General features: G+C 34.4%; 1 protein-coding gene across 1 annotated transcript; it reads right to left on the bottom strand.

The window, feature by feature from the left end:
• Positions 1 to 11,896: 11,896 nt before the first annotated feature.
• LOC139490334 (fucolectin-like) lies at positions 11,897 to 14,392 on the bottom strand. Its single transcript, XM_071277155.1, has 3 exons — positions 14,153 to 14,392; positions 12,859 to 13,095; positions 11,897 to 12,136 (listed from the first exon to the last, which is right to left on the bottom strand). The coding sequence occupies exons 1-3, from the start codon at positions 14,361 to 14,363 to the stop codon at positions 11,922 to 11,924; spliced, it is 663 nt and encodes a 220-aa protein (XP_071133256.1). The 5' UTR covers positions 14,364 to 14,392; the 3' UTR covers positions 11,897 to 11,921.
• Positions 14,393 to 15,292: the final 900 nt, after the last annotated feature.

Below are 15,292 nucleotides of genomic sequence, written 5' to 3'. Positions count from 1 at the left end.
TCTGTCACTCTTCCGCTCACTCAATGTCTCGCACTCTCACTCCCTCTCCCCCACCCTCTGTCACTCTCCGCTCACTCAATGTCTCTTACTCTCACACCCTCTTCCTCTCAGTGTCACACGCTCACTCTCACCCCTCACATATTATATCACTCCCTCACACTCGGTAAAGAGAGAAAGAAAGGAGAGTAAAATGAAATGAAGCGAGAAGGCAAGAAAGAAGGAAGTGAATGAGTGGAAATGTAGTTAGGTTTTGAGAAGATAAGAGAAAAGAACCCAAAAGAAAAGAAAAGAACAACTGAAAAAAAGAAAGTGAAAGTATTGATTGAAATGAGAGCGAGAAGAGAAAAATTTCAAGATTAATAGCTTTAAGAGATAACTGTATTGTATTTGAAGCTTTGCGGACGTCCATCGGTAGTTTTACTGTCGCAAATTGAGTTTACCTGGCGACGCGGAGCGGAGACAGGTAAACGGGTATTTGCGACAGTAAAACTACCGATGGACGTCCGCAAAGCTTCAAATACAATACAGTTATCTCTATTCTAATGCAAAACAAGTTTATAATTAAATTTCAATCATTATTTCAGTGTAAAATGTTCATTAAAGAAAATTCCGCGAAAAGATGTTATGTTCTTTGTTCCCTACACTAGGTGACGTCATAGGTATGCTTCCGGCGTCAAACATAAACACCGGCCGTTTTCTGGCTTCTGTGCCGCTTCAGAATGTAATAAAATTTGATAAAAAGAAGATTTTTAGGCGCAACAAGTGAGTTTTTTGTTTATTATTGTAGAAATAACATGTCAATACATTCTGAAATTCAAAATGTCGGCTTCCTTAGTTACAGACAAGGAGATAGAGAATTTTACGCTTGCTGTTATCCAATCAGAACAATTGTTACAAAATAATTGCATTAGAATTCCTAATATATTCTTCTGAGCTATAATAAGCCCACAAAAATATACACCCCCAAACAATGTCTAAAGGTATGGCTAAGGCAGCATTAGTGTTTTCCACCATTGAGGAAATACAATTAGGCATTTCAATGGGGAGAACATCACTGCCTACCATTACATAGGAAAGCTTGGCACTCTTACCTTCAGCTAACTTCAAAGAGTGCAAATTCACACTTTGTTAAGAGAAAAGATCTTATTTCGATATAAATTTTATTCGTTGTGGTATTTATAATTTGTATTTATTGCAGTTTAACTTTTATGAAAAAATATGTTGTTATTTTGCATGATTTTTCATTCTAATTATTTGCTATTCTATCAAAATGTTCCCTTTTAATAATTTAAAAATGTTTTATTTTTTAATAATTCGAAATTTTAGAAATGAACAGACTAAAGGATGGTAACTCCAATGGTTTTATAATTGTGCAAATAAATAATAACAAGTGTTTACCACCCTATTCACGTGAAATTAATGAACTGTGTGGGTCAACACACCCACGCATGACATATGACATATAAATCTATATACATACAAAATATATATTTACTCACTCTTGCGTCTAACTGTATTTCGTGTTGTTATGATTGGGTTTTTTTCTAATTACCTTAAAACGGAGATTTGTCGTTTTATTTGTCGTGTTTTCTTCAATTGATTGATTGTTTAACGCAACTTTCAGCACGTTTGCGCTGTTTCTTCGTGGTCAGTTTGTATTGGTTGAGGAAGCTGGAGTGTGTTTTCTTTTAAATAGCATCATTAAATTATTGTTTTTAAAAAAATCAATGCTATATTTTTATGAGTAATTTTTACGAGGAATTTAGTGCATCAGACATGTTAAAGATGTTTCAAAAAATCGCCAGATATCAAACAAACGAAAATCAAATATTTTATTTGCCAATCATGCGCCAAAGGATGAGCACAATGATTCTTATTTTCTTAAATAAAAGGAAGACGATTGAAAACAACAGTGATTACTTTTTATAAAAGTGGAGGTATTGGTTCACAATTAACAACATTCTATATCTAGCAAAGTGATAACCAATTCCTATTCTGCTTCATTGTGAAAACCCGCATAAAATCTACAGATCTCTTAAAGAGTGCTTGCAAAGGTTCTTTAGTTTTCTAAGAGTGTGGTACACGAAGAACCTAATTTAACGTCCTCATTCCGATCAGAAAGAACTGTAATCGGTTAGCAATCTTAAACACGTATCGTTTGGCTTAAAACGCTTGATACGGTGCTTTTTGTCCGCAATTCGCTTTTTGTCCGCTTTTGCTTTTTGTCCGATAATTTTGCTTTTTGTCCGAAACTTTTGCTTTTTGTCCGTTTTGCCTTTTGTCCGATTATTTTGCTTTTTGTCCGAAACTTTTGCTTTTTGTCCGTTGCTTTTTGTCCGTTTTGCCTTTTGTCCGATTATTTTGCTTTTTGTCCGAAACTTTTGCTTTTTGTCCGTTGCTTTTTGTCCGTTTTGCCTTTTGTCCGATTATTTTGCTTTTTGTCCGAAACTTTTGCTTTTTGTCCGAAACTTTTGCTTTTTGTCCGTTGCTTTTTGTCCGTTTTGCTTTTTGTCCGATAATTTTGCTTTATGTCCGATATAAAATGTGTATATTTTTGGCAGGTTTCATTTTGAACTTCAAAATACCATGTCCTTTTAGGAGTTAAATACAGACCATACTCACATTATAAATGATTTGTACATGAAATTTCAGGTCTTTTACAATATATCGCATTACCTCTAAAATGGCTCGAAACACTAATATCCTAGACCCGTAGGTGTTGGTCAACAGAGGGCAAGGGGAATACTCTTGTATATCCCTAAGTCTAAAAAACAACTATTGAAAGCTGGCTAAACTAAGACATACTCCAGGTAGGCCATTATACCAGAAGAAGAGGTAGTCAAACCCTTATAAATGGCTTATAGCACTTATGTCCTGGATCTACACGAGTTTATCAGCAACGAATTAAAAGGGGCATGAGTTCGCCGGTATATCACGAAGTAAAAATAAACCTCATTATTGCCAGCTCTTCAAACTAAGAGATTCTCCACGTTGGCCATTATACCAGATGTATAGGTAGGCAGTGCCTCTTAAATGGTCCATGGGCCATGGCACTTATGTCCTCGACCCGTACGAGTTGGTCAGAAGAGGGTAAGGGGAATACTCTAGTATATCACACAGTCCACCAAAAATAGTGACGGCTGCCCAAACTAAGACATTTTTAGGTGCGCCCTTATACTAGATGTTGGAGTAGTCATTCTCTTAAAAATGGCTAGCCTCATAGCACTTATGCTATAGACCCGAACGAGTTTGTCAACAATGAGTTAAAAGGGGGATGAATTAGCCCGGTATATAACGAAGTTGAAATAAACTGTTGCCCGCTGGCTAAACTAAGAAATTATCCACGCGGGCCATAATATGAGAGGTAGAGGAAGGGATTGCCTCTATAAAATGACCATGAGCACGTATGACCTAGACCCGTACGAGTTAGTCAGCAAAGTATAAGGTTGGTACCCTAGTATATGATAAAGTCGAACTAAACTATTGCTGGATGGCTAAAAGATTCTCTGCGTGGGCCATGATACCAGAGGTAGAGGTTGTCATTGCCTCTAAAATGGCCTAAATCACTTATTCCCTAGAGAAGTACGCGGTATCATCAAAGGGTTTAAAAGGGAGTTGGAACCTCTGTTTACAAAGAAGTCGAAATAAATTATTGCCGGCTTGCTTAAGTACGAGATTCTCCAAGTTGGCCATTAATCCTAGGTTAAATGTGTGCATTGCCTTTTAAATGGCTGATAAAACTAACGCCCTAGACCTGTACGAGTTTGTCAGCAAAAGGTTAAAGGGGGGATGCGATGCCTCTTTTTACAACGAAAATATAAATTAAGCCGACTGGCCTAACTAAGAGATTCTATACGCGGGGGTATTATATCAGAGGATGAGGTAGGCATTACCTCTAACATAGCCATAACACGTATGTCCCAGACCCGTGTAAGTTAATCAGCAAAGGGTAAGGGGGGTACCTAAGTATATCACAAAGTCGAAATAAACTATTGCTGGCTGGCTAAACGAAGAGATTCTCCACATGGGCCATGATACCAGAGGTAGAAGTGGCCATAGCCTCAAAAATGGCCACTTATGCCGTAGACCCGTACCAGTGCTTCAGCAAAGTGTTAAAAGGGGGAGGTGGTATCTATGTTTACAACGAAGTCGAAATGAATTATTGCCGGCTGGCCAAACAAAAAAATTCTCCACATAGGCCATTATAACAAAGGTAGTGGTGGACATTGCATCTAAAATGGCCCATTCTTCTTATTCCATTGATCTGTACGAGTTTGTCAGTAAAGGGTAAGGAGGGTACCCTGGTATATAACAAAGTCGAAATAAACTATTGCCGGATGGCCAAAAATAAAAGATGATCCACGTTTATCATGATACCAGAGGTAGAGGTGGGCCTTGCCTTTAAAATGGTTTATAGCACTTATGCCAGCAAAAGGAAAGGAGGGTATTCTAGTATATCGCAAAGTCGTTATGAAATATTGCCGGCTGTTCAAACTACGAGATTCACCACATGGGCCATGCTACCAGAGGTATAGGTGGTCATTGCCTTTAAAATAGCCTATAGCACTTATATGGCATATACCCGTACGAGTTTGTCAGTAAAGAGCTAAAATGAGGAGGTGGTACCTCTGTTCACATTAAAGTCAAAATAACTGTAGCCGGTAGGCCAAACTCCGGGATTCTCTACGTGGATCATTATACCAGAGGTAGAGGTTTATTTCGACTTAGTTGTAAACAAAGGTAACACCTTTTATTTTTAACCCCTTGCAGGCAAAATCGTACAGGTCTTTGGAATTAGTGTTATATGCCATTTTAAAGGCAATTACCATATCTATCTCTGGTAAAATGGCCTATGTGGAGAACCTCGTAGTTTGGCCAGTCGGCAATACTTTATTTCGACTTTGTTGTAAACAGAGGTACCATCTCCCCCTTTTGATTCATTATTGTCAAACTCGTACGGGTCTAGGGCATAAGTGCTATAAGAAATTTGTATGGCAATGCCCTCCTCTATCTCTGGTAAGATGGCCTACGTGGAGAATCTTTTAGTTTGGCCAGCCGGCAATTATTAAAGTGTATTTCGACTTCGTTGCAAACAGAGGTACCACCTTACCCTTTTAATTCATTGTTGTCAAACTCGTACGGGTCTTGGGCCTAAGTGATCTGTGCCTTTTTTAAGGCAATGCCTACTTCTACCTCTGGCATCATACCCCACGTGGAGAATCTCTTGGCCAGCCGGCAATTGTTTATTTCGACTTTTTTATATACCAAGGTACTTCCCTAACCCTTTGCTGACTTACTCGCTGGCTTATCCCTTATTGTAAGTAAGTAAGTTCAATAAATATAAGACTATATGCCAGGTCTTTCTGACAACCAATTACAAACAAATTGGGGTTTATCTAATGAGGCTTTTCCCAGGATGCAATTGCTCGTAGACTGTATACAGTTGACCAAATAATCCACAAATTCCTCAAAAGGATCTTTTAATTATAGGCCATGTCCATTTAGACATTAAGCAACAAAAGCCCAGCATGACCGATGCATTTGTCTTTAACATCTCCGATATTGATTCCGCGTGGCCTTCCAATTGACATGAGTGTCCATTGGTGTTCATTGTTAAACCTTTGGAGCTATATCAGTTTGTGTGGAAATTAAGAGCACGATTACCTTCCCTTGGTGATAACAACATGACCAACAACCATATCGTGTGTTACCAAAAGCCGTCAGCGATAGTCACACCGACAATTTGCTACCTTCGTGGACAAAAGCCTGGCTTTTCGCTGGATCCTAATTAACATCTAGTGTTGTCACTACCATTTGCTGTAGAGATTTAGTTGCACAACATAACAGAAACATTCTTTGTAAATACTCTATGTTGATATTTTGACATTTGGATGGTTCATATACCAATTGTAGCCGAAAAATGATAATGAAACATTTCTGTTTAATATCGATCTATTGTTGGAATTGTAAATTTTCATATTCAATTTTTGTTTGTTTAAAGAGGACCATTTTAAATAAAGATTTTAATTTTTTTTAAAAGCAAGTGTTAGACTTGTGCTTTTATTGCCACTCAGTTCATATAACCTGTCATTTTAGTCGAGCCTGTAACTTTTGTTGCAGAAAGCTCGACATATGAATAGTGATCCGGCGGCGGCGGCGTAAGTTAACTTCTGAAAAGCTTAATATTTTAGAAGGTGGAAGAATTGGATGCTTCATACTCTGTATATAGATGCCTCATGTTACGAAGTTTCTGTCAGTCACATGTCCAATGTCCTTGATCTCATTTTCATGGTTCAGTGATCACTTGAAAAAAAAGTTCAGAATTTTTGTAATGTTGAATTCTCTCTTATTATAAGTAATAGGATAACTATATTTGGTATGTGCGTACCTTGCAAGGTACTCATGCCCGTCAGACAGTTTTCACTTGACCTCGACTTCATTTCGTGGATCAGTGAACAAAGGTTAGAATAAGTTTTGGTGGTCAAGTCCACATCTCAGATACTATAAGCAACAGGGCTAGTATATTCGGTGTATGGAAGGACTGTAAGGTGTACATGTCCAACTGGCAGGTGTCATCTGACCTTGACCTCATTTTCACGGTTCAGTGGTTATAGTTAAATTTTTCTGTCTTGGTCTGTTTTTCTCATACTTTATGCAATGAGTCTACAATATTTGTTGTATGGAATGATTGTAAGGTGTACATGTCTAGCGGGAAGATATCATCTGACCTTGACCTCATTTTCATGGTTCAGTGGTCAAAGTTCAGTTTTTGAGTTTTGGTCTTTTTATCTAATATTATATGCCAAAGGTCACTATATTTGGTGCATGAAAATATCTTATGATCTATATATAAGTCTCCCAGGTTTTATTTGACCATGACCTCAATTTCACAGTTCATTGCACAGTGTTAAGTTTTTGTGTTTTGGTCTGTTTTTCTTAAACTATAAGTAATAGGTCAATTATATTTGTTGTATCGAAGAATTGTTAGCTGTTCATGTCTGCCTGGTCTTTACCTCATTTTCATAATTCATTTGGTCTTTGTTTAGCTATCTTGGTTAATGTTAAGTTTATGTGGCAGTTTGTAATAAATCTTTATACTTAGGGCTATCAACATAATATTAATGATGAGTAAAGTAGGCGAGACATTTCAGTGTGTGCACTCTTGTTTAAATGTGCTTATTTATCCGAGTCCTGGACTGCATTCCAGTGGCTTTCATTCGTTTACTTTTGTGTAAATTTTATACAGATCAGTATTTTTTCAAATGTTTTACCAATATTTTAGCTGCATGTAACATCTTGAACACTCAGAACAGCAAAACAAAATTTAGATTTCAGAAATAAATAGCCTTAAGTCATCGACGAATAGCCGATGATTTCAAGAGTTGTTTCCGTTAAAGGATGATTCCTTTTTTTTTTTTGTGCAATACTTGCTCTTTCGGAGGCTTGAGGGTAATTTCAGCAAAAATTTTATCATTTTTGTTTTCATTACAAATTTTATTTATTACACTATCAGTTATAACTTTATGAATTGGCTCAAAAATCAACCCAAAAAATCGAATGATTTTGGCCTCAGATTTATTTTTCAAATGTTTATATCACTGTAAAAGCTCCAAATTGTCTCCCTTTAGTGCAATAATGACATTTTGTTTTGGCATTAGAATTAAAATGTCTTTTTCAACTCATCGGTGACCTATAGATATTTTTCAAATATGCTTTACGTAAACAAAACATTTGTAAAATTAAATCGATTTCTGTAATTTAGTTCTTTTTTTATTTCGATATATATATCTCTCTATTTCTCCTATTAGTTCAACTTAAAAAAAGTACCTTAACAAAAATGGTTGCTTCTTTCGAGGGCAGATCGTGAGCTTAAGTGAACGATAACCCCATGTTTTTATTTGATTTTTCTATTTAGTATATGATAAAAGTTCATCTATAGAAAAACAAGCAAAATCCTACATGTATATTTAAAAAATAATGGATTAATACCCTCCAGTCCCCTTAACGACAAAAAAAATAAATAGAACATTACGTTTAAGTATCACCTACAGTATTTTACAACCTCCATTGGTGATACATTATATGTATTTCTGCTGTTGTTTTATATAAGTTATTGTCCTGAATAAACATCTTTATGCGTTTTTGCGTTTTTGTGTTTCAGTTTTTATTGTGAAATTTCTTCAATCAGCCAAGACAAACTTTAAATTTCGCCTTAACGATGTTTTCGCGAGAAATCCATGTATTATTATCGAATTACTACATTTAATCATTGTCTAGTGCCCTAAAATGAGATTTTCCGAGACGCTGGGTTTGAAATGGGATACCCTATTTAATTTAAACAATATTTGCAATCTTTTCAAAAAGATGCAGATGGGAATTTTCGTTCCTTATGAAAGTGTTCGCAAGGAGTTAAATTATAAACTCCTTATAGGATTATCAAAAAGCAACTATTAAGGACCCCCTTGGAATAAAGATCTTCCAAGACAACGTGTTCGAGAGTTTGAGTTTAATACATGACTTTTTAAAACTTAATGGACGGAGCAGGATTATCTTACTCTCCCAGTTAACCATACATCATCACAGTTGCATTGGTTCTTGTTGCTCAGATTTTAAATTTCAATGATTTCGTCCGAGACCACAATTGTCGTCCCTTGATTTTCGTTATTAGTCCCTAGTGATAACAGTGGGTTACTTGCCAATAATTTTTATACCCCTTCCAAATTTATTTCTCCTTGTTTAATGCCTCACATTGTAAGTAGGGGGGGGGGGGGGTGAAATTACAATTTTACAGGAAAGTAGTGATTTGGTCCAGCTGAAAAAGGTTAAAAATTAGCACTTCGGAAGCTGTCAAAAGATTTCAAGACACCCTAAACACAAAATTGTCCATATTTTGAGTTAGACGCGATGAAGTTTTCTATAATTTTGATATAATTTGTCCCAAAATTAGTACAACACACTGTAAAAGTTTCATTGAGAAAGCGCAGGTGGGATTTTTTTAATTTTCATTTATGTTCTAAAAGAAATGCACTACGAATTAATTGTGTTCTCGGACCATTTGTTTTGTGGACTGTTGTGTATCTTGTTGTTTTTCATTCAGCTGCGGCTTTGTTGGTTTGTTTCAACCCTTTTCAGTGTGATTATCCTTTGGTACACTTTGCCTCTCTCTTATATATGATATCGCAATTATTATATATATGTAAGCGTTCATATACATTTATATGGATACAATATTGAATTAAAATAGACATAATAATTAGATGAGTGAAAAAAAGAAAATGAAGTAATAATTGTACGTGTGAGGAGTTGGCATTCTTATAAAAAAGAAGATGTGGTATTATTGCAAATGAGACAACTATCCACAAAAGACCAAAATGACACAGACATTAACAGCATTAGGTCACCGTACGGCTTTCAACAATGAGGAAAGCCCATACAGCATAGTCAGCTATAAAAGGCCCCGATAAGACAATGTAAAACAATTCAAACGAGAAAACTAACGGCCTTATTTATGTCAAAAAAATAAATGAAAAAACAAATATGTAACACATAAACAAACGACAACCACTGAATATACAGGCTCCTGACTTGGTACAGGCACATACATAAATAATGTGGCGAGGTTAAAGTCTTTTACACTAGAAATATTTTAGATCTTGTTATATAGACTAATTCTTATACATTCTGGTCGTAAGTTAGTCTGTCATCCTCAAACGTGTGAGCAATGGTGTACGTACACCAATTTGTAGAATACATGGGATATTCAAAGACTTAAACGAACGTTAAGTCTCAGAGGCATGAGTTTTTATTAGTTGTTAGTGGCTTTGAAATAGCTGTCAGATAACTGCGAGTACTCTCAGATCTGTTCATTGTGACTTTTTGTGTCGGGATGTATAAGTACCCGGCCACGTCCACTTGTATTTGTGTCTATCTGATGAGTTAAGCCTTTTTCAACTGATTTTTATAGTTCGTTCTTATGTTGTACTGTTATACCACTGTCCCAGGTTAGGGAGAGGGTTGGGATCCCGCTAATATGTTTAACTCCGGCACATTATTTAAATCTGTGCCTGTCCCAAGTTAGGAGCCTGTAATTCAGTGGTTGTCGTTTGTTTATGTGTTACATATTTGTTTTTCGTTCATTTTTTTACTTAAATAAGGCCGTTAGTTTTCTCGTTTGAATTGTTTTACATTGTCTTATCGGGGCCTTTATAGCTGACTATGCGGTATGGGCTTTGCTCATCAAGTTGTTGAAGGTCGTACGGTGACCTATAGTTGTCAATGTTTGTGTCATTTTGGTCTTTTGTGGATAGTTGTCTCATTGGCAATCATACCACATCTTCTTTTTTATATGCTCGAAACTTTAGAATAGTTTAGAAATTTATCAAATCAAATAATCCTTGAGTGATGGTTTCGTTATTGAAATTCTAAATTGATGTTTAACCGCGCTAAATATTATATATGATAATCATACGAATAAGTCAGGAACGGAGTTTCAATCTGTAATTCAATAGTTGTTGTTTGTTTCTGTATTTGTTTGTCGTATAGTGTTTTGTAAATCAATGGTTTTCTCGTTTGAATAGTTTAATCATTATGTTAAATGGTGTCGGCGTTTGCTACATGTGGAAGTGCACACATTTACGACATGTTATTGCTTAAACGCACAGTTTCTTCTTCCCGCTAATAATATATAGTCACCATTTGCACTTATATGCGAATGGCCGATTGACAGTCGCTCCAAAATATTTTGCAACATTTCAGTTAAAAAAAAACTTTTTTAAGTCTGGTAATATTTTCGTCATATTTCCAACAACTTTATTTTTCTTAAACATTACAAATATTACAAATATAACAAACAAACAAACTTCATTTTTGGAACACTATCACAAAGTTTACGTAATACATGTGTAGCTATTTATTTAGATAAACTGTATTAATCTATACATTTCGGAATTATTTAGCAACTATATCCAAATGACGAGGAAGTTCGAGGTTATTCAAGTAATAAGATTAAGGAAACTTTGGTTAACACAACAGCATTTTCAACAAAGTAGTTTATTTTTGTTTGACAAACTCGAAAAGAGGGGGAAAAGTAATGAAATGGATACTTAAGCATTTACTTAATTTCTATCACAAAATAAATGCGTTTAATATTTTAGATACAGATACAATATAGTGCATTCGTAAATGTAAAACACTTTTTAATAGAAAATTTAAAAGAGATACATCAACAATGTTTATTTTAGAATTGCTCAAGTCTGTAGGGCTTATTCCCGATTGTCCCACTTTTTTTTTAATTAAGAGCTCATATTGTCCCACATGAAAAGTTCTGACTGGTCCACATTATTTTATGAGGCGAAATGTTCTTATCCCTTGTTAGATTATCTCTATGGTTTTGTTTCAGATATATAAGCCAAAATCTACATTGTATGCGATGCTCTTCTTTTAGATATTGCGGCCATCTTAATTATTGGGCGGGGTCATCGGATACTTTTTTGAAACTAAATACCCTAAGGATGATTTTGGCCATGTTTGCTTTAATTTTGCCAGTAGTTTCAGAAGAGAAGATTTTTGTAAAAATTAATGACGACGACGAATAGTGAGAAAATGAGAAAAGCTCACTTAGTCCTATGGTCCAGGTGAGCTAAAAAGCAAAACGGACAAAAAGCAATGGACAAAAAGCAAAAGTGTCGGACAAAAAGCAAAATTATCGGACAAAAAGCAAAACGGACAAAAAGCAACGGACAAAAAGCAAAAGTATCGGACAAAAAGCAAAATAATCGGACAAAAAGCAAAAGCGGACAAAAAGCACCGTATCAAACGCTGAAACCTAAATTGTGTCCATGTTTAATCTTAACCAAAATACTTATATTTAAAGTCCTCATAACAAAAAACACATGTACTCAATATCTTTTTTATTTTTATATTTACTGAGAGTAAACTTCAATTTCATTAACATGGATGAACGTGTCTTTTGTATCCTTCTCTTTTATCATCACTTTGACGTAACGTGCTATCATTTGTATTCTGCAATATATGTTTACAATTTCTCCGTCTGCAGCTGGACCTTTATAGAACCCACATAACTTCATACTAGATAAAGCCTTTCCAACGGTAACTTCCACATTACGGAGTCTAAAGCCTATAAAAGAGAGGCGAAAGGTAACAAAGGTATATTCAAGCAAATAACATACAAGTAAATCATGTATATGTATTGATTTATTTCGTCTTAATGTGTAAATTGTACTTTGTGTGATTCTGTATTAAATGACAAAAATTACATTTTTTATACTTGATTCTAGTTGGCAATGATTTCATTAATTAGTCTTAGTATTATATGTTTACGAGAAAAGTGTGTTCATTGAAATATCATATTGCTCTAGTTCTTGATTGATATCCGTGCTATCATGAACTGTTCTTTTAATAGAAAAAAAACAAAGGATATATGCTTTCCATCTATGACACAAAATCAGAACATTTGTCGGTTCAGATAAAAAGCTAACATACCAATAAGAAAACAAAAGTTATCGCGTTTGTCATAAAACCCCAATTTCTAACAAATACTTTATCTAATTTCTTCTATAGAGTTTAACCACATACACCTGAATTTCTTGCAATAATAATATTTAATTGAAAATTGATGGTGTCTGTGTTTTGGGGGCTGGGAGAGGGAGATTGTAACGTGCATGTTTGTTATATTATACTATTACCAGTAGTATACTAGCTTTCAGTTCTCTGTAATACAAATTGTGTTATTTTTTTCACCTAAGATTTTCTATCTTTATCATGTTTATTGCTGGCAATTCATGTGACTGTGGTTTAACAATGAACATAAAAAAACGATTATTGAAATTAAAAACTTACCACAGCAGTCTTTCCTGTTGTAAATTCTGATTTTTTTTATCAGACAACTGTTTTCCAAATCAACCCACCAATACGGGTTACTTTCGCCGTGCCAATCACCATTCTTCCAGTAGACTATTGTGTGCATATAGGTATTGAGATTCCCATTATTACCAATACCACATGAAGGATGTCCTTCACCATATGAACTTTGTCCGCACTTCTTATGCAATGCTAGATTCTTCTTACCACACAATCCTGGTTAAAAAAATACGACTTTTACAGCTTTTCTATAAAAGCATGCAAAACAAAACTTTGATCGACTTGCTTATCATGTGTGCTTGAGTGTTTGCAAACAATAGGTAGTTGGAGTTTCAGTCTGTTTAATAAATACTGGGATTTAATTGTACAATAAAAATTGCCATACAATGTGGAATTTAACCTTGAAATGAAGTTAATATATATTGTCCAATCAAATTCCAGTATATATATGTAAACAGACTGAAACAGACTACCGACCTGTAAAGAAAAGCTGTAAAATAAGTATGAATTTAAAGCTCACTTTTGGGTTCAATATATTACTATGATAAAGTGTGATCAGACTATACTATGTCATATATTTGTTTACGAAAATAGAAAAAATGCAACAAAAAATATGGTTTATCCCTTATTTTTAAAATACTGATAAGACATACGCGACAGCGCGCCTAAAATAAGATATCTCATAAAAAAAAGGTAAAATCCGAATGTCTTTTCACGTCACAATATCATGCATAATAAATGAAATATGACATTTTGGTGATAAGAATTTCTAAGTTAATCCTTTATAAGATGGTTTTCAAACATATTTTTGTTCAGTGTTTACTCTGTTGTAACAGTCTAAAGTTTACAAGAAAAACTTATATATGTACATGTGAAATATATTTAACTTTTTGATGTATGGTACTAGTGTTTTCATAAAAAGACTAAGTCAAAAACACACATAGTAACATAAAACCACGCAGCGTTCAACTCGGTTTATGAAGTTATCAATCTACAGATATTATTTATATTGAGCAACGCATGTTTTTCTCGATGGTTTTTCTCCACCCTTAATTTTTAAATAAATTCTGTTTCTATATACTAAAGAAAAAAATCAATGAATGATTTAAATCGAGATAAATTCCACAACTTTTTGATGATATACATTTATAAAACCAATGATGTACAAGTAATTCAAAATCAAAGCATGCAAGTAAATTATCTAATAAGAAGACAAGAATGTCCAAGATTGTGAAACAATATTTTTAAAAAGTTCATAAAATTTTGCACGTACCACTTTTTCCATGTTCCAACATTCCAATACGCCCTTCCAGTGCTTCAACCTTTGTCTTCAATGCATTGATTTGGACTTTTGACTCGAGCTCTCTGACCTTCTTTTCCAAATCAGTGCAACAACTCACGTTATTGTTTCCAGTAATGGTTATCTGACAAGGTACCACAACGTGAAACAAGAAAAGAAAAATATAAAACAACATTTCCAACATTGCCAAGAGGACCTTGTGATAGTTACCAAATGCTGATCTTTCTTTCATTTTATACTTTCTGTAATTTGAGGCCTGAAAACATTTAAGCAACAGTTGTTTCATGCAATATAGCAATTAATGGATTTTTTTAAAGATATTTTTGGATTTTTTTAAATATGTAAATGAAAGCGAGGCAATGTGGTATAATTGCCAATAAGACAGCTATTAACAAAAGTTAAAATGAAACTGGCGTGAAGAAACAGAATTATACGACGTATGAAGCACACTACAAAAAGGCCAAGGGTAAAACAAAATGTGAAGTAATTCGAAACAGAAAACTAAATGGCTGATTACGGCAGAAGACAAAAAATACCACTCCCGACTTTGAAGCAATGCTATAATTTCGAAGTGCTGTTCTGTTCTAATCACTGAATGAAAATTACAGTATAGTAAAGGAGGAGGTATGATAAGGCCACTTTTGGGACATTAAATTCGAAAATCAATTGTATACTAAATATACCAAATAACATATTTCAGATGTTCATTATATTACGAAATGTATTTTGTATCATGTTTTTGTCTTTATTTTTGCCTCAGGTTCTCTAACTTCTTGTATTTAGATTTAGTCAATGTAAAAACTGCAAACATTACCAAAAAAGCCTTATGTCATTAACATTCGGATATATAAAGAAATACTTTACCCAAAAAGATAACTGGCTTAAAATATATTTTACAACGAACTTATTGTGAATAACATGCTTTTTGTATTAAGTTGAAGCTTATATCTATGTTGTCCAAAAGTTGTGTACAAAATACCAATGTTTTGTTATTTTTTCTTTCCTATAGTTTCCGGATAATATCAACACGATCTTTTTATCTATAAAATTTACACAATTTGTAAATATGTTCAAGAAACGAAATTCTAGTACGTTAAGCACAACTACATATAG

Source organism: Mytilus edulis, chromosome 9, assembly GCF_963676685.1.
Source record: "Mytilus edulis chromosome 9, xbMytEdul2.2, whole genome shotgun sequence".
Classification (NCBI taxonomy): Eukaryota; Metazoa; Mollusca; class Bivalvia; order Mytilida; family Mytilidae; genus Mytilus; species Mytilus edulis.
This window is presented reverse-complemented; position numbering and strand designations above follow the sequence as displayed.

Bases quoted from the DNA above. Each gene is read 5' to 3' on its own strand.
- LOC139490334 (XM_071277155.1), bottom strand. From the start codon at position 14,363: ATGTTGGAAATGTTGTTTTATATTTTTCTTTTCTTGTTTCACGTTGTG. The intron at 13,096-14,152 runs GTACGTGCAAAA...TTTTTTAACCAG, and splicing joins GTTGGAACATGGAAAAAGTG to GATTGTGTGGTAAGAAGAAT. The intron at 12,137-12,858 runs GTAAGTTTTTAA...TCTCTTTTATAG, and splicing joins CAACAGGAAAGACTGCTGTG to GCTTTAGACTCCGTAATGTG.